This window comes from Alligator sinensis, unplaced genomic scaffold (genome assembly GCF_000455745.1).
Source record: "Alligator sinensis unplaced genomic scaffold, ASM45574v1 scaffold647_2, whole genome shotgun sequence".
In the NCBI taxonomy this organism is placed as follows: Eukaryota; Metazoa; Chordata; order Crocodylia; family Alligatoridae; genus Alligator; species Alligator sinensis.
The window spans coordinates 1,273,662-1,297,864 of NW_005841832.1; the positions used below are offsets into that span (position 1 = coordinate 1,273,662).

Sequence of the window (24,203 nt, forward strand, 5' to 3'; positions counted from 1 at the left end):
CTGCTCTTGGCGTTTGCCCCACAGGGCTCCTGGCAGAGCCTCCCTCTAGCCCCCTGCTGTGCAAATGGGGGTGGGCCGGGGCCCTGGGGTGCTGCCAGCTCCTATGGAGGCTGCCTATAGGTGTGAGGAGGGCAGGGAGTCCGCCAGGTCCTTCAGAGGGTCCCCCGAGGTGTGAGGAGGATGGTGGGGTGTGCCGGGAGATGCTTTGGAGGCTGCCCCCAGGTGTGAGGGGAGAAGCTGAGCAGATCAGCCCAGGCTCGAGATGGTCCCTGCCTGGACAAGCCCCCACTTCCCAGCCTATATATGAATCCCGCTTTGACCCAGGGCGCCACCTGGTTCGCCCTGGTGTGGGAGAGGGCATTGAGCCCACGTGTTGCGGAAGCTGACAGTTCAGCCAGACTCAAGAAGGGGTTGGACACATTCTTGGAAGAAAGGGGCAGTGGTAGCGATGCAGCCTGGGAGTGAGGGGCACGGCCTCTAAATCAGCATGTCCTAGATCGGTGGCTCCCAAACTGACAGATTGCGCACCACCAATTTAAAATGATACAACCTTAAGTACCGCCGGCAAATTTTTGTCATGTAAAGTATTTAGAATAAATCTGTTAACACGTACCGCTGACAGGTTGTCTGCGTAGCATTGGTGGTACCCTACCACAGATTGGGAACTGCTTGCCTTGATCTTAAATGCTGGAGGCTGCAAGTGAGAGAGGAACAGGGGGGAAAAAAACTCTGGTCAGGCCCAGTTTGCTCTCCCTTTCAGCATCCGCTCTCTGCCCTTCTGTGACACAGGAGACCAGGTGAGGTTGCCTATGGCTGGTTCTAATGCTCTTAATTCTTATGAGGGGTGCAGTGAGTCCAAAAAGGTTGAGAGCCACTGCTCTAGCCTTTGGGAAGGGGGCTAGTAGCTCCTGGTGGGTCCAGACTTAGATTCATGGCACCCCTCAGAATATGCCTGCTCCTTTGTTTTTGGTCATTTTTTGACCACAGAGAAATAATAGAATACATTTTCTGTTGCAGAGCATTTGAAAGATCCCAGCTATGGATTTCTGTTTGAAATCTTTGTATTTATCTTGTGAATCATGTTTGTAAACCTGACAGTATTAGCATTGTGTGGCATCCTTGAAAGGATCTTGAGGCACCCCATAATGCTAGGGCACTCTGGTGAATCACTGGTCTAGGCTCATCATCATTCTCTGACAAATGGGCCTGTCTGTTTTGGGGTTAAATGTAGGACTGCTGGGTGTCTCCACTGTTGAAGGGTGTGGCAGGGCAGACTCATCTGGCTCCTGCCCAACCCCCTATGGCAACACTATGTTCCCTCTTTTAATGTCTCCTGAGGTCGAAAGAATAAGACTTGATGTTCTTACCTGTGCTTGGAGGCTTGGGGAAATTGTGATATTTCAGCTCAGAGACTGTTGCAAAGCCATGTGGTTGTGGTGGTAGCATTGTTGTCAGGGAAGGGCTTCCCAGTTGTCCTGAATCTTGTCTCTGCTTTGCAGGAAGGAGCCCAAAACTGCTTGCAGCAGTGCTGTAATCTTGTGCCACTGGGACCCTATCTTATCTGGCTGTGATAAGCGTCATCTTTTGGCTTGTTAGCTTAGTCAGGTGGGTTAGTAACGTCATAGGATGATGCCCTGATGTTGCAGAAAGCTGACGTGCCTGATGCTTGGGTTCTTGGATCCCGGAGCATAGGAACCAGGCTTCCTCTTGCCCATCTTAATAGAAGAGATTGAAGAGGTCGACATGATGGGAATTATTTGTTCAGGGACTTTCAACAGTAGCTTCCTGGCACTTGAGCTTGATGAGCAAATCAGCAGCAAGCTTATCTGGCAGGAATATCTGAATGCCTCATCTGTGTTTGGGAGCTGTTGTGCTTCAGGAATTGTACAACAGATATGACAGCCTCTCCTCCAAAGCTTGATATGTGGGCAAGACCTCTTTGTTCAATTGTTTTTCCAACTTGTCAGAGTGATTATTCCTTGCTGAGAGCTGGTCAGCACCCTTGATGAGTTTCATACAGGTTCGGGGGGGAAAAAAATTACTGTTCTAACAGTGAAGCAGTGGAATAGACAACCTAGGAAAGCTGTAGAATATCCATCACTGGAAGTGTTCAAGAAAAGCATTGATCAGGGATGAACCTAGGACAAGGGTTTTCAACCTTTCTGCATCATTGTGTTGGCTACAAATGTCCAACTCAGGATCCTTAAAATTCTGGTTTATTAGGCGGATTGAAACACTGTAATGAAGACCTTGGGGCTGATCCACGCACGCTACAAGAGTCAGGTATACCTATCCCACAGGCACTGGAGTCTGCTGTTGATGGCCAGTAGAGGCTTCTTCCAGCGTGGTGGTGTCCTCCAGAAGGGGGTCGCCGACTGGTCCTTCTGGCTGGACAGGTCAGGTGCTGGTCAAGTTGGAGATCAAGAGGGTGCCCCTGAGGGTCACTTCTCACTGCTTTTTATCTGTCCTTGGCAGACTTTTGGTGACTCCCCAGTTTTCAGGTTTGCCCAATCCAGGGGTCATTGACCCTCGTGGGACTTCCCCCTTGGTGGCTACTGGATGGCATCTGTCAGCCCCAGGGATCGTCTCCATGTACGTGCAGGTTTGGGAGTCCTTTGATGAATTTTTGAATAGGGCTCTGGGAGCGGTCGATCTGGAGATATTCAGCCCAAAAGTTGGTTCCCGGCGTTGATTAACTCAGACCAGGGCTTCTAGCCCTTGAACAGTGAGGTTTAGAGAATTCCCGGTTGCTACATTGTCTCCTGTTGATTTCTTCCTTTGGTTGATCTGCGGTTTTCCTAGGTGTTAAATTGCTGCCTGCTACTGCGTTCTGCATTCAATCACTGATTCACTGCTCTTTCAGGGGCCCGCCTGATACAGGGAAGGGCAGTTTGATTCCTCCCTTGTTAACATTGTTACAGTGTATAACTTACTTCTGACGCTAAACACATTTAGTTGAAAGGTGAGGAGTATAAAATATAAGCTACAAAAGTAATGCCATGGCACACAAATAGATTAAAATACCAAAATACAAGGGGAGATACAAAATGCACACATACAAATTTTAAAACGCAATTCCTTATCTTAAAGTGAAAGAAAGAGGAAGGAAGAAAAGGTAGAAGAAGAGAAACATATCCAAAGAGGGGAGAGCAAATGCAGGCAAGAGGAAGAGGGGGCTTTCTGCTACAACTGTACCCCTCAGCTGCTGGACACAGAGCAGTGTACCCCCAGCCACCGAGCAGTGGGGGTGGCAAGTGGCTGAATGCAGAGTGGCGGCAGCTGCCATGTGCGAGCTTCCCATGCCCCTGCATCTGGGGGATGCTGCTTGGTAACGGTCCGTCCCCATTCACCTGCACATACCCCCTAGGGCCATATCAAGTACCCACAGTTGCCAACCCCTGATCTAGGAGTAGCTATGCCTATGTTTTACTGTCGGTATTTCCCATGCTTTTGGGCTTTGCTGGTTGCAAAAGCATATACAGGCAGTCCTCAGACTTATGACACAATTGGTTCCTGAAAACTGTCTCTTACGTCAAAATGTTGTAACTCAGAACCAATTTTCTCATAAGAAAATGTTATAAATGGGGGGATTGGTTTCTGAACCAAGGCCTGATACCCTGTTGTCATCAAAAGTACCCCAGAATTTTGTACTCAATCAATTATAGATGAGTAATATAGCTACATTAATATATTTATATTGTAAATAGCAATCACATTGCTTTAGAAGGAGTTCTTTGAGGTGACTTTGCTGGACTTTTTGAAGGGCTCTTGGTTGGAGTCTTCTCAGGAGTCTTGGCTGCAGGTTTTTCTGGAGTCTTGTCTGTTTTCTTAAAGAAAGGGTCTAAGAAGTTTGGACAGATGTTCTCCAAGGAGATGGGTGATGCAGGAAACTTGTTCGCTGGCATGGCGTTGCATCAGATCAAGCGTTGTAAAGTCAAAACTGACGTCATGAAGTTGAAACAGGGTGTCAGTTCATAAACATAAGTGCAAAACATTATAAGTCGAGGACTGCCTGTATATATTTCCCCCCCTCCTGTTTCTGTTGGTCAGGGTTGTGTTTTTTTGCCTTCCTCAAAAGCACTAAGTTGGCTGCAGCAAAGGCTGGGGACTTTGATTGGTGTGTGCCAGTGCTCCTGCTCAGACCCAAACATGGAGGTTCCTGGCTAGAGGGTCAAGCCCTTACACTTGGGGTCAGATCAGTCACCATGTTTGGGGTCAGGAAGGAATTTTACCCTAGGGTCAGATTGGTTCACAGTGGGGGTGGGTTTAGTCTTCCCCTGCAGCTGAGGGGAATGGCTCTCTTCCTTGGATCTCTCAAGCAAAGTTTAACAACTCTTATAGTGGCAGGACATTGGCCGCTTGTTTCCTCTGCTTTACATGTGCCAGGTTAGGGTGTTGTCTGCGGTTGTGTTAGGGGAGAGGCAGTAGTTTTGACTGTAGTTTTACAAGTAGGTTAGACAATGGATTTGTATGAAATGGTTTAGCTGGGGATGATCCTGCCTGTAACTGGGGATTGGACTAGATAACTTCTGGAGGTCCGTTTGAGCCCTGCTTCTGTGATTTGGACTTTATATGCAGCTGTATGCAAAGCACTTTACTCATGCCCTTCCTGACTCCCAAGTAAAGTAAACTGAAGTTTCCTTTTGGGCTGACACTAGGCAGGTAACCTTTTATCAGAACAGAACCCTCTGTAAAAGGGAGTGCAGAAACTTCTGGGGCAGGGAGGGGGTAAAACTTACTTAAACTCAATTGCATTGTTAACCAAAGGCTCTGCTGCCTTTACACAAGGATTCTGTACAACAAGGCTGTGCTAGTACCATGTAGCTGAGAAGATAAATGTTATGTCTAGTGAGGCTGTAACTAGGGTGACATCCCAGTGACTGGCAGTGCACGAGAGTCTATTAAACAAGTCTCTCAAGGAAGTTCAAGGTGTTACTGGGATGTTAAAATTTAAGCTTTTTATCTTTCACTAGTGAATAGAAAACTGTACCAGGGCTCTAGGTACTTGGTTTCTATTCTCTACAGTTCCCACCTCCACCCAGATTGCCAGGACAGGAATGGCCAACTGGGAGCATATGTGCTGCAAGTAGTATGGGCAGCCTCTGTGTGTGGCTTGCAGTGGTCCAAGGAGGGGACAGGCAGCCTAATGGCAGATAAGGCAGAGAGCAGAAAATAGAGGAGCAGAAAGCAGGATGGCCCATTAGGCAAGAGAAGGAGATAAGAGTGGCACTTGGAAAGTGTGGGGCTAATCTGTGGCACACTTGCCAAAACATTTTGCCCTCACTATGCTAGGAGGTGTTGCCAAGTCACTTTCCCTGTCTGTGCCTCCATATCTTTATCTGTCAGTCTCAAAGTACTTTATGAATGAGGCTATTATCATATTTCCATTTGTTTCAGAGGAAGAATTGAAATCTACCCAGCTAACTAGCCTTTGTGGAAAGCGCTTTCATGATTTTATTCTTAATGTAACAGTGAGGTGGCTGGGAAAGGTGGAGAGGCTAATAATCAAATACCTCTTTACATTCATGTGCTGTTTATTGGGCATATACATTTCCAATACAGCTTGACTGACTTGTAATACTCCCTTTTCCAGGTTTCGACCAGTGTTTAAAGTGAATCTGAGGCCTGAGTCCAAGCAGGAAGTTATCCAGGAAGCATTTGACCTAGGAAGGTGTTTGCTGTCAAGCCAGCTGTGTTTGCTATAAATGTTATCAGGGCAACCGCCCATGTTATAGACCTTGCAGGGAGAGAAAGTTCTGCTTAGAACAGAATGTGTTTTGCAATGTTAAATGCCTGTCTTCAGGAGTGAACAGCTTTCTGAACTTCTTGAATGCTCAAGTGTTTATGACCTGCCCAGAAATGCAAGAAATTTTCTGGGAAGCTTACAGCTCAAGACAGCTTCTTTTCAGGAAAAGAACTGTGCATGAGATTGTGAAAAATACTTCTCTGTATGAAGAGGGTTGGGAATCTGGAACTCTTTGAAGACAAAACATTTCAAACATAGATCTGCTTCACACTTGCTTCCATATACAGTGTATTTGTATAACTGGTGGAGTGAAAAAAAAGGCTCTATAGTTACTCAGCCTTTGCAGTTCTCAGAACTCAATGTAACCACTGCTCATTAAGCACACAGTGCTCTCAGTGTATTAGCAGGCCTGAAACTGATTAGTGCCATGTCACAGTTTTTAAGGCTTCTAACAGTTTCAAGACTGCTATTAGAAGTAGACGGATGCAGTTAACGGGAGTCCAATTAGCTTAAGGTAGATGGTTGGATTGAAATATGCTATGCACTTAACCATTGTGCAGCTAACCAATGTTTGCCACCATACGGGCAGTGGCCTAGAAATTGTCACCAGCCTTATGTTATGCAGTTAAGCAAGTTCTGCACTTAAGTGTAGTGGGCCTGAGTGGAGTATGCTCCATCAGAAAACCCTCCCAGTGTTTGCTTGATGTTCCATTAGTACTACTTGAGCCTGGAGTGTCTGTCACTGCAGTCCTGCCACATAACACTTATCCCATTCCTTCTTCTGAAATGAGGGAGTACATGGGTGAAACAAGGTACAGATCTGCCTGGACTGGTGTCAGAACTCTGAAGTGCTCTTGTCTCCCACTCATACCTACGCTTAAACTGTGTACCTCCGACAAAATGCACAGACTTGTGTCTCCTGTTCACTTTTTCCATCTAATTGTCAAATAGTGAAATTCCATCAAACGAAAAACCATTAGGGATGTTCAGTTCATTTGACACTTGCCAGTTTCTGCATCTAAAATAATACTTGTATCACTGAATACCAAATCCACCCTACAGCAGCATAAAAGTGGTTTAACTGCTGATTTATACTGGCAATCTTATTTCCTTATTGGTTGCTAAGTTGCCAACATCTATGTACTATAGGTTGGGATTGTTTGGAGGAGTAACAATTGGCCCTGAAAGCCTGTTTGGGAGTTGTGACTGCTTCTCTCAACACAGGCTTTTTCATTACTTGCTTTCTGACCATGAGCAACTAGTAGATGAGGTAATGGTTTGTACTGGGTAGTTCAGAGTGCTGTGCAAATGTCAAGCTCCCTGCTGAAGAGGGGGTGAAATCTAGTGAGTGTTAAGAGGTGGCTATTCTAGTCTTGCTTTGTGTTGTCCCCACAGAGCTTGGAGTTGCTAGGACCAAGCTGCCCTCTGGAGTCTATAGACTCTTTTTAGTTTGCAGGGGTGGAGGGGTAACTAAAATCCAGAAATGCTTTGAGGGAGTTAATGGTTTCATGTAATCAGTGTGCAACAGTCAGCTAAGTTACCGTACCCCCAAGAAGCATCTCACTGCCCTCCTTCAAGGCTGGCAGCATGGAGAGCCATGGTGAGGATTGCCTGGTGTTGATTACCTGATTCTGACTTACCAAGATCTTATGTAGAGCCCTAACAATCATCCATGCCCCCTCCAAGCAAAGTATATTGGTCCAGTCTCCAGGACAGTATGCAGTTTCTTTTCCTCAAACTATCCAGTGTGTCTGTCCCATTAGACGAAGATTGCTTCCTGCACTGTCCACCAGGGCCAGCCAGATGGGACACTGAAGGATCAGTATGCCAAGCAGTTGTGCCTAATCCAAAAGGCACAACATGGCATCCTCCATGCAGAGGGGGCAAGTTCTTGGTCACATTTTCTCCCCAGGTCCAGGTACTGACAAGAATTCAAATGCATCTTTTTTTCCTTTGTTTGTATAGGTCTACACCATATTTCTCAGAGCAAAGTAGCTGTTCTTCTTCTAGCTGGCGGTCAGGGGACAAGGCTGGGTGTTTCATATCCCAAGGGAATGTATGATGTTGGATTGCTGTCGCACAAAACGCTTTTCCAGATCCAAGCGGAGCGCATCTTGAAGCTTCAGCAGCTGGCTGAAAAAGAACATGGCACCAAATGTGTTATTCCGTGGTAAGGAGTGGAGGATGGTCCTCGTGGACACCATTCTCGCTACTAGTATGGCCAAAAAGTAGTGGTTACAGGCTGATAGGCTATGTCTGTCTCTTCTGACTTTAATCTTGGGTAAGGTTGTTAATCTCCCTAATTTATGCCTTTGCCATAGCAAGGCAGAGGTGTGGCTACTACCCCCTTGTCCTAACATAGATGCATAGAAAACAAATTCAATATAGCTCTTCTGGGTCAGCTATCCAATTGGGCTGTTCTAAGTGCAGCACATATACTTCCAGGAGGTGGGAGAGGGAATCTTGCTCTGGTGATATTGTGTTGACAAAGTTGCACCAGAGTGCCTAGTGTAGCCACCCTCCAAAAGACTTGGAGCAGAGAGGTTGTGCAAATGCAAAGGATTAAGTGTCTGTCACAAGTCTTATTAAGGTTGCGATTAGATTGCCATTATCTGCTTTCTAGCCAATATTGTCTGCCATTCTGAGCTAGACGGCAAGCCCTTTCAGCTGGACTCTAGGATGTGAATTGTGATCTCCTGTGTCAGTCCCACTGGCAGGGGTGATAAACTTGCCCAAAGACTTCCTAGGTATCTGAGTTGAGTAGGTGTTGATGAGAACCCAGGTTGCAAATGTCCTGAGAAATTTCCCCTTGCAGTCTTTCTCTGTAGCAGGCCTTGAAAAGGTGGGGTAATAGGAGGGGAAATCTTTTTGAAGGAGACAAGCGTCCAAGTTCAGCAGTCTCCCATTCAGTGTCTGCCACACCTGAAACCCCTGGGTATAGTTGGGATTATGGAACTGCCCTTCACTTCCTTCTGAGGGGGCTGTTCTTAAGGTCAGGTCAGTTCATCTTCAGTCACTTCCCTATCATGATCAAGTTTTACCACCCTTCGTTGTTCTTTCTCCTCTTAGTGGTGTGGCCACTGATTTAAAAAAAATAAATAAAATCCCATGTCAGCACATAGCCTGGAACTGCTTCAGCCTCTTCATTAGTCAGAGTCCCAAAGAGGGGCAAAAAAAAAAAGACGTATTTGGGGACCTGGTATTGAATTTGGTTTCCTGTGATGACCCTGGCTAATGTATAGGGAGACCAAGAAAAGCATAATCCCAGCAGTTCTGGCTGCTACAGTGGAATGCAGAACCATATGGGGTGTGGGGGAACACGCTTCCAAACAGCCCAGATGTAGCACCTCAGGTTGCCTTCAATGTCCAGGGTCAGTTTGTTCCGTCCCGTTCTTCTGCAGTAGGGGAGAGACAAGTGTGGTCCTGTCTTGGTTCCTTCCCTCCACTAACACGTTTGAGTGCCTTTCCCTTCTGCACAGCATTGGGATGGGGTTGCATTGCAAGGGGAGATATGAGTGCTTTAGGGAGCTTTGTTTTTGCTTGCTTTTCACAGCTTATACCTAATCATGTGGGGGGTGGGTAGAAATAAGCCTGGCTCTGTTTTGAGTGATATGGTTGTAGGTGGAAACCCCTTCCTAGGAGGCAGAGCGGGGAGCTTTAGAGCATGGCTAGTCTTTGGCGGCACACCTAATTTAATCACATCTTGCCTGGTAGATACTCTAATAATGGGGTTCCTTCAATGCCATAACTGACCTGTGGAACTCCTTGCTGCAGGATATTGTGGAGGTCAATAGTATAATTGGGTTCCAAAGAGGATTAGACAGCTCTGTGCAGGGGAGGTCCATACAGGACTATTAAACACGACAATCTGGGATGTCACCTTGGGCCCAGCATGTCCCTAACTCTAGGACTGCAGATGACTGGACAGCTATGACTGAGCAGGGATCACTTCACACTTGCCCTGTTTCTTATTCTCTTCCTATAAATTGCCCAGTGGTTGCTACCATTGGAGGCAAGATACTGTGCTAAAGGAATACTTGGTCTGACCCATTATGGCAGTTTTTGTATTCTTGACACACGAAGTCTATCCGCACCTTCCTGCTGGCTTCAGAACTCCTTGACGTGGCCCCATTCTGACAACCACTGCTGGACACGAGGCTTTATAAAGCCCTTGGGTCAGTGGTTCACTGCTGCCATTTAAATATTGTTGAGAGTCAGGATCCTTTAGAACTGAGCTGGGGCTCCCTTATGATAATGAGTTTCCCACTGGGGAATTGAGAGGCTTGTCCCAGGTGTACTAGTCATATGCTTCAAAAGGAGCCATGGGGTGTGGGGAGCAACGCGGGTTGCATTGCTCCACATAGAAATCCTGTGTGTTTGTGTTGGGCTACATCTGCCCTTGGTCAAATGTGTCCTTATTCTTCTGTTTTTCTCTCCATGCTGTGGCAGGTACATCATGACAAGTGGCAGAACAATGGAATCCACAAAGGAGTTCTTCTTGAAACACAAGTATTTTGGTTTAAAGAAGGAAAATGTGGTCTTTTTCCAGCAGGGGATGCTGCCTGCCATGGGGTTTGATGGGAAAATTCTTCTGGAAGAGAAGAGCAAAGTTTCCATGGCACCAGGTCTGTGCTGCTGGAAACTTGTTAAAGGGATCTAGGGGAAAGCTGATGGTTTCATCCAGACCACACTTGTCAGGGTTCTGAGTGGGGCACTGAAATAACTGATAGTGGAGTCCTCTGGGGCAAGATCTGGGTGAAGGGGTGAGAGACTTTGAAGTGGGGAAGGCTGAAGTTAGGTGAAAGCTGAGCCCAAGTTTGTTGGGCAGACACAGCAAGCAATTTACTGATATTTTAGATACACGGTTGACTTACTTTAAACACAAATCCTGTGGGTTTGACAGTGCCCCAGGTTTGGTAATTGATATTAAGCAGAGTGGGGAATGCTGAAGTGAAGCAGCTTGAGTGGGAGGGAACAAGCTTGTCCAATGACAATCTAATAAAGTCGCTTCTTCCTACCCCAGAGCATCTCTCAGCTAAAGGTTAGATGCAGAGGAGTGGAAAAAATATGAACAAACCATATTAAACTCCTGGGGCTGGCTCCTAACAATGTTTACTCTTCAAAAGGGTGTGTCCATGCAAAAGCAGAAAATGCCTGCTTTAAGAGCTGACAGACATGTGACTTTTACAAGCCACATGAACAGTTTATATAATCACTGTGTATCTGCTTGTTGCAATCTGTCTCCTTCCCCCCCCAACCCAACATTGCTAACAGAGCCAGAAGACTATGGTTAGGCAGGATGTTGGAGTTCTCTGGTACAGAACACCTGGGTTCCTTTCTCTTTTTGGGTGAGGGGTAGTTTTGGATAAGATGGCTTCTTGTGTAATCTTGTTTGCTTGTTGGAGCCTCTCCATGCTATCCAGGAGAACTAAGGAGTCAGAGATGAAGACCTGGTTTCTCCTAGTTCTTCTGACTGATGGTGACTGTTGGGCTAAAGTGCATAGTTCAATTTGTGTAGATTGAACCAAGAAGCAAGTGAACAGACATTCATTTTTGATTCCAAAAATGCAGGCCCGTGCCTGCAGTGGCTCAGGCTAGAAGCTGGGGGGGTGCTAGAACAAGCCTTCCCTTCCGTTCCCCAGTGGCAGGAAGGCTGGAGGGAAGCTGAGTTGAGGGTGGGGAGGGCGGTGCGTGGCCAGGCCCTGGCAGGCCACTGAGTATGATTGGGGAGGGCTTTAAGCCCCCACCCTGGCCTGCAGGGACCCCAGCCGGGGTGTGCCGGGAAGGGGCAAGCAGCCCTTGCAAGGTTTGGCCAGCCGGTGGCCTGGACAGTGCCTCAGGTGTAGGGGAGGGAGGGGGATTAAGTTCCCCTGCTTCTCTCCCATGGGCACGGGGACCCCAGCTGGAAGACCTCTGCTGTGGTGGGAGAGGGGAGGCAGGTGGGTTTAATTCCCCTCTCTCCCCTCCACCTGAGCCTGCTGTCCCATGCCCCCACCCCCTCTACTGCAGTGGGGAAAAGTCTGGCAGGAGCTGTTCCACCCCAGCTAGGCAGACCAGCTTAGGCCAACGCAGTGGGTTTCTCAACCCCACCCCCCTGTCAGCCACCCCTGGCTGCTCTGGTAAGAGGGCAGAGGGGTGGGGCCAACCCTGCTATGCTCAGTTAGACAGCACAGCACAGCCCAGGGCTGCAAAGCATCCCTGGGGAACTGATTTAACTTGAACCAGGAAGGGGTCTGGGACAGAAGTTCAATAAACTGGTTTGACTTAAATCAGTTAAGACATATACGACATTCAACCAGATTTATCTTTCAACTAGTTTCAGCCATTTTGAAACTGGTTTATGTGCACAGAACTTCAGATGTTACAGGTCTAAACCAGTTTCTGATTACTTAAACTGGTGTATGTGTAACTTCTATCCCTAGCCTTGTAGTTCACTCCTCCATGGCACTGAAGTCTTGCTTCCCTTGGAAGAGATGAGTGCACTTTTCACTGAGCTGCTCTCTTTGTCCCAGTTTGGTAATTTACCAAATGAAAACTAACACTGCAAAGCTCCCTCTCCTATTCAGAAGTCCTTCTTAGTCCTTCCTCACTGTTTCTGCTACAGCTGTACTTCTCTCCCCTCTATTCCAATAGAGGATACTCCAGCACTTGTTCACTGGCTAGCCACATGTGAGCATCTGCTGCAGGGATCTATTGCTTACCTTCTGGCTTGTGTGAGGGGATAAGATGAGATGCAAACAGAGGGCAGAGTGGGGAAAGGATGTCACAGAGCAGCGGGTAGAACAGGTTTTCGCTGAGGTCCTTCCTAGCATCTGTTCTTTTCTCTGCAGCAGCTTCTATCGACACTGTGACCTAACTGCTGCACAGGACAACTTGCTGGGGCTTTGACCAGCTTCCTGAGCTTAGTTTTGTTCCTCCTCTCTGCAGTTCTGGTGCATTAATATGTTCTCCCTCTGTTCTTCTCTTCCCCCCCGCCCTCACCAGATGGCAATGGAGGACTGTATCGAGCTCTCGGTGCCCATGGTATCATTGAGGACATGGAACGGCGAGGCATCGGGAGCATCCACGTGTACTGTGTTGACAACATCTTGGTGAAGGTGGCTGACCCCAGGTTCATTGGGTTCTGCATACAGAAAGGAGCAGATTGTGGTGCAAAGGTAACCTCTTCTATGGTGAGGGAGGGGGAAGGGCCATGGAATCTATGGTGTAATTGGCTGTTTAGCTTGCACACTTGCTGGACTGCTTTAACAGCCCTTGCTCTGTCTGGAGAAACAGGCAGAGTCTTCCACATCATGTTCCTTTTGGGTAAGAAGAGCAGCTGGGGTGGCTGCAAGGGGAACAGCCAGAGTGTATCAATTATGGCCTTTAGCTGGGCAAAGGGGCTGAAAGGGAGCAGAATACTAGTCCTTGTAGTGCATCCAGGATGTGTTGGGGAGTGGGAGGGAGGAGGTCTGAATCAGTGGATGCTGTAGCTTGTACAATAGCTATGGCTATCTATGCCCATTGCACCTGGAGGAGAGGACAGAGAAAGTGCACTTGGTCTGCAGACAGAAGCAGTAATGACTTTGTGTTCAAGCAGGTGGAGCATACTTCTTGTCCCCTACCTCCTAGATTTATTGTAAAAGTGGGCAAAGCAACTGGAATTAGGAACCAAACAAAGTGGCTATTACCAGGCTGCTAGGCCCAGAATGCAACTTCCTTTCTGAATTATAGTATCTAAATGCAAGTCACTTAGTCTGTTTCAGTCACTGTTGTCCATGTCTTAGGGCACTGATTCCCAAGCAGGGTGCCGTGGGACCCTGGAGTGCCTGGATATTCTTTCAAGGGTGATCTGGGGTGCTGTGCTATATTAACACTGTTAGGTGATACAAACATGGCTCAAGATAACCCAGAGACTTCAAATAAAAAATCCATGGTGTTATAAACATTCTGACCTGTTGTATGTCTCATGTTCTTTGCAACAGAAAAAACGCTCTATAATTTTTCTGTAGTCAGAAAACAAATGAAAATGAAGAGCTGGCATTTTCAGAGGGGTGCCTTGAGTCTAAAAAGGTCAAGAACCACTGTCTTGAGGCCTCCAGCTGGTACCTACAAACCAAAATGCTGATTTCTGCTGTGTGTGTGACAGCTACCTGCATGTGCCAGTATTGTGTATGGGCCACTGACAGGCCTGAGGAGCAGGGAGTCTTGCAACTGTCAGTACCCAGCAAGCTTGAAAAAACAAGAAGCCGCAGTGCATGCATATACATATCTGGCAGGCATAGCTCCATGCCTCTCCTGTCCCAAGGCACATGCTAAAATGAAAAGGTTTTGAAGATCCCAGATAGATCTAGAGGTTGAGGCCTATGAAAATCTTAAGTGCCCTAAAGAGTTTTTTGTTTCACTATTCTCACTTAAATTAATAGGAAATAAGCATGGAAATCACCTAGGGATGTCCAACTGGTGACTTGCTGGCTGTATGAGGGGTTAATCTGTAGCCTCTTGGGAGCCACTGGCCAAGGGGAGGTCCTTATCACTGGGGGCTACTGCTGCTGCTGAGGTCTCTAGGCTCCCTCCCCATTCTCCCTACAGGGGCTGGCTGGGGCAGCAAAGGTGTTACAGAGCAGCCTGCTGTGCTGAGGGAGCCTGCAGCCAAGGAGGTTATGGGGTTGTTGCCCGCCTGCCCATCTAATGCAGTGGGAGTGGGGAGGTGCCCACCTATGTGATACCAAGGGAGCTCATAGCTGGGGAGATGAGGGAGGGCCATGGCTCCTGCCCATGCTGTGCCCCGCCCCATGGCATGTAGTCCCCAGCTGCTAAATTGAACAGCCCTAATCCAAGCAGTTTCGGAAAAACTGTTTCAGAGAATCTTTTCTGATAACCACTAGATGTCTCCTACCAAGAAACGTGTTGGTATACTGGGCATCTGACATCAGAGCTTCTGAGGAACTTTAGTTTCATAAGAACATATTTCACTGTGTCGGTGAAACCCGAACCTCAAAATTACATGTGAATCATTTTGCCAAATTCCCCTAGCTATGTAGTGTATTCATTATCCTCCTTAAGCAAAAGAATTTGCTTCAGCTGACAGGACTTGAGCCCTGCAGATGTATATGCTAATCCAGGAACTCAGTGGCACAATCCCCCACCTATGTGGTTAAGGGAGCCTATTGACTGATTGATTGGATTGCACTATTTCATACTTGTTTTGGGTCAGAAACAGAGTTATGGCCTCTAAGCTAGTGAGGCTGTTCAAAAGGTGTCACTTTGTGAAGGTTAACCAATGGCTACATGGAAAGGCATCTGTTTTTTCTTTTCCATATTTGAAAAGGGGAAACATTCCTCCACCTTCACCTTTGGGCAGAGACAAAGCAAGGGAAAATGCTTCTTGGGAGTGACTGTTTCAGAAAGTGATAAACATTGGGCAGGTGGGTTGTAATGGAAGCCTGGACATTATTGGACTACTACAGGTCTCCCAGGCAACATGGGCAGTCCATACTGGATAAGCAGAGCATGCAGGGGTTTTTTTATGCAGCATTCTTGCTTTGCTTCTTATTTCCCTATGGTGTTGAAAGCAATCTGCTCCAGGCCTGGCTCGGATTATGAGGTTAGACCCCATGTCTCAGTAGGTCTTATTACTTGAACCCACTTGTACTCTACCTATACTAACTTTTATCAGTCATTTGGTCTTCTTGCTAATGTTCTCCTGGGGAAACGGACCCTGTTCCCTGTTGTTGGTAGAGTTATTCAGAACTGCTGTGGTAGAACATTGTCCTGTGCATCAGTGGGCATCTGCAGGTAGCGATTCCTGCCTATTCCCAGCTTTGCATATGCTTAAGGTTTACACACAATGTGTTATTTTGATACCTTTCCCCCTTACTTTTTGTTAAACCATTGCAAGCCTGTGTGGACACTGCCTTCTTTTCAGCTTGTGGCTGTAAACTTCTAGCAAAATCAGCATACCCTACTTCAAACTAATGGGAAGGCTTACTCCCACCTACACTGAGCTTTTCTCTCCTGTTAAAAAGCGCAATCGGTGACAGAATTTCAGTGCATCCAGTATAGCATGTTTGGACATTGCTTTGAGTGTTTGGCACTGAGTTTGGGACACTTGGCTTTCCCTTGTCCTGTGACAGTGATGCATTTGCTTTGTTAGGGAGAGAATGTATTTGTGGTGCCAGAGGAGTTCCCTCAGCAACAGCACTAGCTTGTTACCTATAATCACTAGTAATTGGAGACTTCTAGTTGCCTGTGGGATTCATGCTGACAAGGAAGCTAATTGCAAGGTTCTGGGCAGATTGTAGTACCTTGTCTGGGCAATGGGTGGGGAGTGCCATGCAAGTGGGGTGTCTGACTGTATCCTGGAAAGTTCTTCTCTTTTCTCACAAGGGGCCTTTCCTCGCATTCATCAACACAGCAGAACACTAGATATTTTGTAAATTAGGTCAGATACCCATTTACATTCCCAGGCTTCAGAGCTCTTCCTGTTAAGCTAGAATATTGCTGAGACCCCCCTCCACAATAAGGGAGCTGCCTGATTTTTTTGCTAGGCATTTCCCTACTTGCAGGGACCCAAGTGTTTCATTGGGAGGAGGGGATGGAGGTAGGCCGGTGGGAGAAGACTCAGAGTGACTGGCCTGTCCCTTTGGGCGCTAAAGGGAGCGTTTGTATAGGTGTTGGTAACCACTATGAAATGGGCCCTATGCTCAAGTTGCAGTTTCCCACTTGTGGTCTGTGGCAAGCTGGTGGTTCATTAGGTGCTGAACTCTATGCCTTGGAATTCCAGGGCTTGGCACCCAAGCTGCTCAGCTGTGTAGAAATGTGACCTGGGTGCTGGGTGTGCACCCCCCCCACCCTTGCTCTTGATTCCTGTTCATGTTTCTCTGGATGCTTCTGTCCTTGCCTCAAAAGTGCCTGGATGCCTCTAACAACATTTTAGAAGGAGGGGATGCAGCATGTGGCCCCCTGCTATGTAGAAATGGAATCAGGATCTGTGTCCAAGGTACAGCTGCTGTCAGCAGCCTGCCTGTGAGGGAACCAAGAGATGCCTGTGAGTGACATCCTCTATTGTCAGGGGAATGGTGGGGTGAAGAAGGAACCGAAGGGTTGGGTGCCAGGGAAACCCTTGCAGGGAATAAGGGGTGAGCAGGGGCCTGATCTGTGGTCCCCCTCCTTCAAAGGAGAAATATGTTGCTTTAAGACTTATGGATAAAAGGCATAAGAGTCTCTGGGCTCCAGGTTCCATACCTGCCCCTGTTATTGCTCAGTGGCATTTAACCTGCTTCAAGCAGGGACTTCGCTGAAACAAACACCTTTTTCACCTGTGTGCCTGTGCATATGTTCTCTGGGCAGGTGGTGGAGAAGACGAACCCCACAGAGCCAGTTGGTGTGGTATGCAGAGTCGATGGCGTGTACCAGGTGGTGGAATACAGCGAGATCTCCCTGGCCACAGCGCAGAAACGCAGCCCTGATGGCCGGCTGCTCTTCAACGCAGGCAACATCGCCAATCACTACTTCACAGTGGCATTCCTTCGAGATGTAGTCAAGTATGGGCCAGTTGGGGTCATGGGCTGCATACACAGCACTCTCTCATAAAGCAACGTGCTCTGTTGCCTTGCAAAGCTAGCCTGTTAGTATCACAGTCTGGCAGAACCTCTTGGGTGTGCATCTCACCATCTTCCCTCTAAATTTACTGGGCCTCTTCTGAGGCACAAAATGGAATGTGGGAGTGGGAGGTGTCCCAGTGTCTCCTCCTGTTTCTAGTATGTCATTCCTCTATTCCTTTTGTTACAGTTGCTCCCACCAGGATAGCTCCTGAGCTTTGCGCCCTCAAGTCCCCTTGCTGAGGTTTGGGACAGCAGGCTTCTTTAAATTGATGTGTAATGATATCTCTGGTTAGAACTTTGTGGTACTCCTCAGGAAGCAGACTTCCTTTGGGAGGCAAGAGGCCCAAAATACTCTGACGACGTTACTCCCAGCATACCAAAACCAGAAATTGCAGCTCTAACCCTGAAGTGATTTGAGGTAAAATGGCAACTGGCCACAACCTCTGCTGGGTTCTTGCCTTGCTGTAACTGATAGGCTTTCAAACTTCTCCATCTCCCAGCCACCAGCAAGCAGCAGCTGACTGTGAATGTCCACTTCTGCTTTAGCTGTGTGCACCAATACCCAGGGCACAATGGGAGACTTCACCCTGCCCTGAGGTACTAAGATGAGATGATGCCTCCCTGGCTCCCAAATGGATGGCAGCTCTAGCTACTTTGCATAACAAGGAAGGAATAGGTAGAACTGACTCTTCTTTTACGCTGTCAAGGCTAATTGGAAGAACTCCAGCATGGTGGGAAGGCATTGGCCTATGGCGTGTAGCTCCATCTTCTGCTCAGTGAATTTGTACATGGTCACTGGGTGAAAGTGCCTTGCTTATGACCTAGAGTGAATAAACCTTTAGAACTTTTGCTCTTGCTCTCAGTCTCCTAAAGTCTCTTCTCTCTTCCAAAAATTAAGAAAAAAAATTGTACCAGATAGGACAGGATGGTGAAGTTTTCTGTTCATTGATTTTTTTTTTTTTTTTTTCTTGTAAAATAGAATGGCACTGGTTCATGGGCATGGGGTAGAGGGGAGAGGAGGTTAACTGGGACAGTAACCAGAGGGTAAATTGCCTTTTTAAAGTAAAACCTAGTTAATAAGCATTAACAGCCAATCAAGCTACATAGGAAAGCTGATAACTGAACCTAGAGTGCTTTCATGCAGCCCTCAAGAACTGGGGAAGGGGCAAAGTGCTATCCCACAGAAAAACTTGGTTCCTTTCCAAAGATCCTCCCTTACCTCCCCCAGCACAATGTACCTTGCGTCTGCCTTCCCTTTTTTTCCATCCCCCAGCTCACTCTGCTCTCCTGTCTCTTACCAGGAAGTAGAAGCTTTGCACTATTTGGGTTTCCTTCTCTGCGCTATAGCCAGCAAACCCAAAGAGCTAGTGTAGAGAAAGGGTCAGAGCAATTACATTTGTAGCAAGCAAGAGAGTGGGTTTAAAGGATTTGTTCTTGTTTTCCCCAGGCAAAACAAAGTATGCATGTCAGTCCTGGGGAAGGAAATAAAAATGCCCACCCATGGTTGCCCCAGAGGTCAATTATGTCTTGGGCCATTTTAAAGTGTCCAAATACATCTGCATAAATGGTACCCCCAGAACTGCTCTCCCCTGGTGTAGGAGACTGATTTCTCTTTTTCTTTGTCCATGCAGCACTTACGAGCCTCAGCTGCAGCACCATGTGGCCCAGAAGAAGATCCCACATATGGATGTTGCCAGTGGGCGGCTGCTCGAGCCAGACAAGCCCAATGGTATCAAGATGGAGAAATTTGTCTTTGACATCTTCCAGTTTGCCAAGTACGTTCTCTCTCTGCTCATCTGCTCTCTCCTCTCTATGCTCCTTAAGCAGCTGGTTGAATATTGCCATGCCCTCTTCCCTGACCTGCTTTAAGGAGAAGCTTGGCCTGCTGGGCACAGCAGGTGCTCGGATGGTCCCTGGCATGCCTAGTGGGCGCAGAGAGTGGTACACAGCACTTCAGGGTGTGATGCAGTGCAGCAGCACCTGACCTGCTACTCTGACTGCTAGTTTTAAGGGCTCCTCCCTTAAAACTAGGGAGCGTGGGGGATTGGGCTGTAAAACTCTTCCCAGCGTGGGGGATTGGGCTGTAGCCCAATCCCCCACACTGGGAAGAGCCCAGAGCCGTGCCTGGCCTCAAGTGTGCCATGGGCAGCCTGCACTCATGCAATGCACAGATCCAGGGGGCACATGCCCCACCATGGGTGTGCACAGTGGCAGGAGCTGCTGCCTCTCTGCAGCACCCAGACAAGCTTCTCATGGCTCCATCCCACGCCTGCTCCTCCCCTGCCTCAGCCCCATTCCCTCCCTCCCCATGAGGACCTCAGTCTGCCCCTCCTATGCCCGTTCCCTCCAACAGACTTACCAGCCAGACAGTGCTCTCCAAACTGCTGAGATGCATATCAGGAATCAGATCGGTATCAGCCGATACAGCTCATTAATAATTGGCCATCGGCATCAGCCCAAAACATCTTTATCAATGCACTCCTACTTACCAGTTATGTGGAAAGCCTTGCTCTAAGCTGTAGGCAACTTTCATCACAGGTTTGGGGGCAGACAGTAGCTCACGGTGGAACGGATGTTAACTTACCCCTTTTCAGTCCAGCAAGAAGGTCCAGTGCAGGGTCTTAGTACTTGGTTCTATCCATCGTTTGTTCCCTCCAGCCTTTCGTTGCGGCCCCTGCTGTTCTCTGCCTCAGGCCTGCAGAGTCAAAGTACCACCAATCAGGGACAGGTGGTCAACATGTGAATGCCTCTCCCTTCCTAGTCTCTCTACACAATTGTGCCAGGGGCCTTAGAAGTCTACAAGCTTAGCAGAGGTGACCACCCCAGAGGGGACATTCAGACGGTTGCTGGGCTCTTGCCATACTTTACACAGGAGAAGCTCCAAGTTTTTACTCATCTGATTTGCCTGTGAACTTCCCCTGCTTACCATCCCTTTCTCTTCGGTCGCCTGCAAAACTTAGACTCATTTTCTTTGTCTGCCTCCACCATCTCTCAGATCCTAGGAAGAATTTCCTCCCCACTGCTCATTTGGGCCAGGATCAGCCTGAGTCTTCCTGATAGTCCAAGTGGGCTGCTCAATTTCTTGCGGAAACTCCTGGGACTCTCCACAGATGTGAGAGGAATGGGCATGAACCTTCTTTATAAGGGCTCACTCTAAGTAATCTTGTTTCAGGGAATCTGTGTCCTTCCTTCCCTCACTCCCAACTTGCCAGGTTGGAGTAAATAGGACCATAGCCTTTCTCTAGGGTTGCTGAGTCAGGGACAACTTTCCAGCCTCTTTAGACCAAGTCATGTGACCCTGAGAGATCTGAGAGGTTGAGGCTGGCCAGGGCAGCACATGAAGTGCTGAAACTCGATGTGAAATCCTGGAGTGGTGATTTCCCATGGAGGGATGACAGCCTCCCAGATGGTTTTAGCACAGGGATAGGCAACCCCTGGCACCAGTGCCAGTGTGTGGTACGTGAAGGCATCTTGGTTGGCTTGCGTGCCTCTGGGCAGACAGCAGGGAAGGGGCCAGGTCTGTCTAAAGGGAGGTCTCCTGAAATCAGGATAAGAAACTTCTTCAAGCCCTTTCTTGATCATAGCCTCAGCTGGGGAGCAGGGATTGGGCAGGACTGAATACGAGAGTTCCCATGAGAGCAGAGCAAACAGCCCCTGCCCACTTACTTTGAATGGGCTTGAAGCCATGTCTCTGAAGCAGCCAGAAGGAGGAAGAATAGCTTGTCCATTTTGCTGTCTTGTGCTTCTTATACCTGGGGTAGGCATGGTCACCGGGGCAGACCTGAGTTTCTGCAGTTGCCTTTAGGAAATACAGTCCTAGCTCTCGGTGCAGAGTAGCTAACAACAATGCAGCTGGTGTTAACGGTGCTCCCAGTAGCTAGCAAGTCTCTGAGCTGAAACAGTGGTGGGACCTCTTCCTTCCAGAGGAATGAGAACAAGGGGAATCTATTGCAAACTCCTTTTTTTGGATCTGAACCCCATCCCTGCTGTTTTCCACCTGCAGGAAGTTTGTGGTGTACGAAGTGTTGCGGGAAGATGAATTCTCGCCTCTGAAGAATGCAGACAGTCAGAATGGGAAGGACAACCCCACCACAGCCCGGCATGCCCTCATGTCTCTACACCACTGCTGGGTCCTCAATGCTGGGGGCCACTTTGTGGATGAAAATGGTACTCGCATCCCTGCAATCCCCCGGTAAGTAGGCATGGCCCTGCATCCTAAGCACTTCAGACTGCTCTCTACAGAGTGATATCTCTCTACTTCTTGCTTTCTAGGGGGCTCATGCAAGCTGTGCAATTTTCTCTCCCTATTTACAATCTGCTTACAGGAGCAGAAGATCCCAACTGGTATTATTCTGGCAGTGGCTGTACTGCCATGAAGCACTCTTCTGGTGTGGTCCATGTGGAGATGGTGGGCCAGCCGTGCTTGTGACTTGCACAGAGCTGTTGACTTAATTCAGTTTCTCAGCTCTGGGCACTTTAAGTGAGAGAGCTTTGGGTGCCTGATTGAAAAAGTCTGCTCTTTGTACATAGCACTTGAAACAAATATAGGCCTAGCCCTCATCCAGAAACGATTGAAAATGACTGAGATGCTGCAGGTCCACTGTCTGAAGCCAATAGATAATTGACCACTTAATCCTTGCTAGTCTGTGGTAATCCTTGGTAGTACGACGGGTGAAATGAGCTGTCCTGCAGATCTATACAAGTCACCTGGCTGCTGGTAGGCACAGAGGGGTGAGGTGTAGCCTACCCAGGTAACTGGCACGTTGCATGCTTGCATCTCGAGTCTCCTCCTGTCCCCTACCTGTGAGCTGGACCTCTGTATAGAGGACAGCTTCACTAGAGCAAGTAGTAGTCCCTGAAAGGCTAGTAGTGTGTGCCTACCTTGGGCTGAGTCTGCTTGATACATCAGAGGTTTTGGATGGCTGTGTCACAGAGCTCAACCCAGTGAACAATTACACTTGCAAGCTATCCTCAGTAGCTGGGCTCAGCTTCTACAGTCCTTGTGCTAATGACCACCTGCACGCACCCACCCACCACTGCTGTGGTAATAAGGAGCTTTCAGTGAGGGACTGAAGATGAGCCTTGTCCTTCCTGGTTTGGTTTTGTTCAGTTCCTTTTTTTGTTTATTTGGGGGTTTGGGGATTTTTTTTTTTTTATTTTATTTTTTTTTTCCATCCTTATTAACCCATATTTATTCCCACACAACAGCTTCACAAACGGAAGGCCAGATGCCATCAGAGCTGATGTCAATGACAAGTAAATATACAGCGCTAGGCTCTCCGCAGTGCATGGTGGTGGGGCTGTGTGCTTAGGTACTAACAGGCTGGGTGTCTTCACTGCTAGGGCCAAGAGCAGTTGGCCTAGTAGGCAGCCTCATAGGACTGAGGCTGACACACACTGTTTTCCTGGTGACTGGCCTCTCTGGTAGCTGCTAACCAACTGGGATCCAGGATGCATGGTGGGAAATGGGGAGCATGTCTTACTAAAGACTTTCTTTAGCCGTGGCTTCCTGCAGTAGCTAGATTAAAAATCGGTGACCTGTAGCATTGCCCTGTACTCATCTGCACCAGTCCTGTGCCCATGTCTGTGCTGTGTTAATTCCTGCTATGCCTCTCTGGACTGAGGGCAGTACTTAAACTTGCATTTGAAACTTGGGTTTTCAGTCTTGCAGGGGTTAGGGGAGAACTGAGCTCCTTCGCTTACCACTGTGCCACTTTTTTTCCTTATCTGGTAAGTAGATCAGACCTTAATAGAGCTGGGAAACAAAGGAATGAAAAGTGGCTATAGAAGAATCATAGCTTAGCTTTTCCAGTCTGTGTAAAGCAGGTGGAGGCTTGGTTATAGCTTCTTCTCAAACCTTTTCCCCATGCAGTATGTTGTCAGGAAGTCTCTTATCCTTGTGAAGGACTGAGTTATTTGCCAGGATTTGAACTCTGGCTTCCAAAGTCAGGGCTGTCCCCTCCAGTATTGGACAGTTCTTGCAACCAGTCTTCTGGGTTGCTGTCTAGAGCAAGAGTCAGTCGCTTTTTGCTGCCACTTGCGAGCTGGCCCACACCATAGGCTGCAAATCTCTGTTCATGTGTCGTCCCCGTCCCCCACCCACCCACCCACCCAGCACCTAAACCTGCTCTTACCCTCACCACCAATCCCTGTCCTCAGTGATAATAGGAAGGGGCTGATTCTGTGCTGAGGGTGAGTGCAGGTGTGAGAGCAGCATGGACGGCTGTATGCCAGAGCTGTACACTGCCAACTCCCTTGAGTCTCTGGGGCCTGGGTCCCAGCCTGTGGGCTGCTGACCCATGGTCTAGAGACCTTTAACAGGTGCTATTGTTGTGCCTCCAGGCAGAAATCTGCCACCCACTCTTTACTTTAGTATTATTGCTGACTGTGAAAAACTGTTCATTTCCACCACCTGCTTTTCAGTACAACATGGCTTCTGTGAATCATTCGCATAGTGATTGTGTTTGTCTGGTGCTCCCCATTTCAGTGGTGGTTTCTCTGATAAGAAGCCTGTCTCTGACTAGATTAAAAGTCCCAGATCATTTGACAGCTTCTGGGCCAAGCAGGGGAGTGTAATGGCTGACAGTCAGTACTGAGCCTGGGCCAGATCTTTAACCAGGAAACAAGGTATAAATGTCTGCATTAGTTGTTTGAGAGGTGCTCTGATATCTTGTCTCCCAGTCCAGCACCCTGATTTTTTGGAAGTCTTTCCTGCCTGTGATCCACAGAGCAGGAGCTAATTGTTTAAATGGCTCTCAAAGTGCCCCCTAACAAGGTGGGCAGTCGCTGTGAATCCTTTATTTCTCATCTATTAATCAGTGGAATCCCATACTCTACAACTACCACAGGAGTGGAGAGGTTCATGGCCTCCC

General features: G+C 48.0%; 1 protein-coding gene across 2 annotated transcripts in view; it reads left to right on the top strand.

The window, feature by feature from the left end:
- UAP1 (UDP-N-acetylglucosamine pyrophosphorylase 1) overlaps positions 1-24,203 on the top strand; it is a 30,951-nt gene that overhangs the window by 343 nt on the left and 6,405 nt on the right. Inside the window, exons 2-8 of one of the 2 annotated variants that reach the window (XM_006014863.3) lie at positions 7,712-7,916; positions 10,196-10,371; positions 12,731-12,903; positions 17,078-17,271; positions 18,963-19,106; positions 21,335-21,523; positions 22,540-22,587. In XM_006014863.3, the coding sequence (XP_006014925.1) occupies positions 7,712-7,916; positions 10,196-10,371; positions 12,731-12,903; positions 17,078-17,271; positions 18,963-19,106; positions 21,335-21,523; positions 22,540-22,587 (1,129 nt within the window). The remainder of the gene's footprint in view (positions 1-7,711; positions 7,917-10,195; positions 10,372-12,730; positions 12,904-17,077; positions 17,272-18,962; positions 19,107-21,334; positions 21,524-22,539; positions 22,588-24,203) is intronic. The other variant, XM_006014864.3, reaches the window with a different exon arrangement.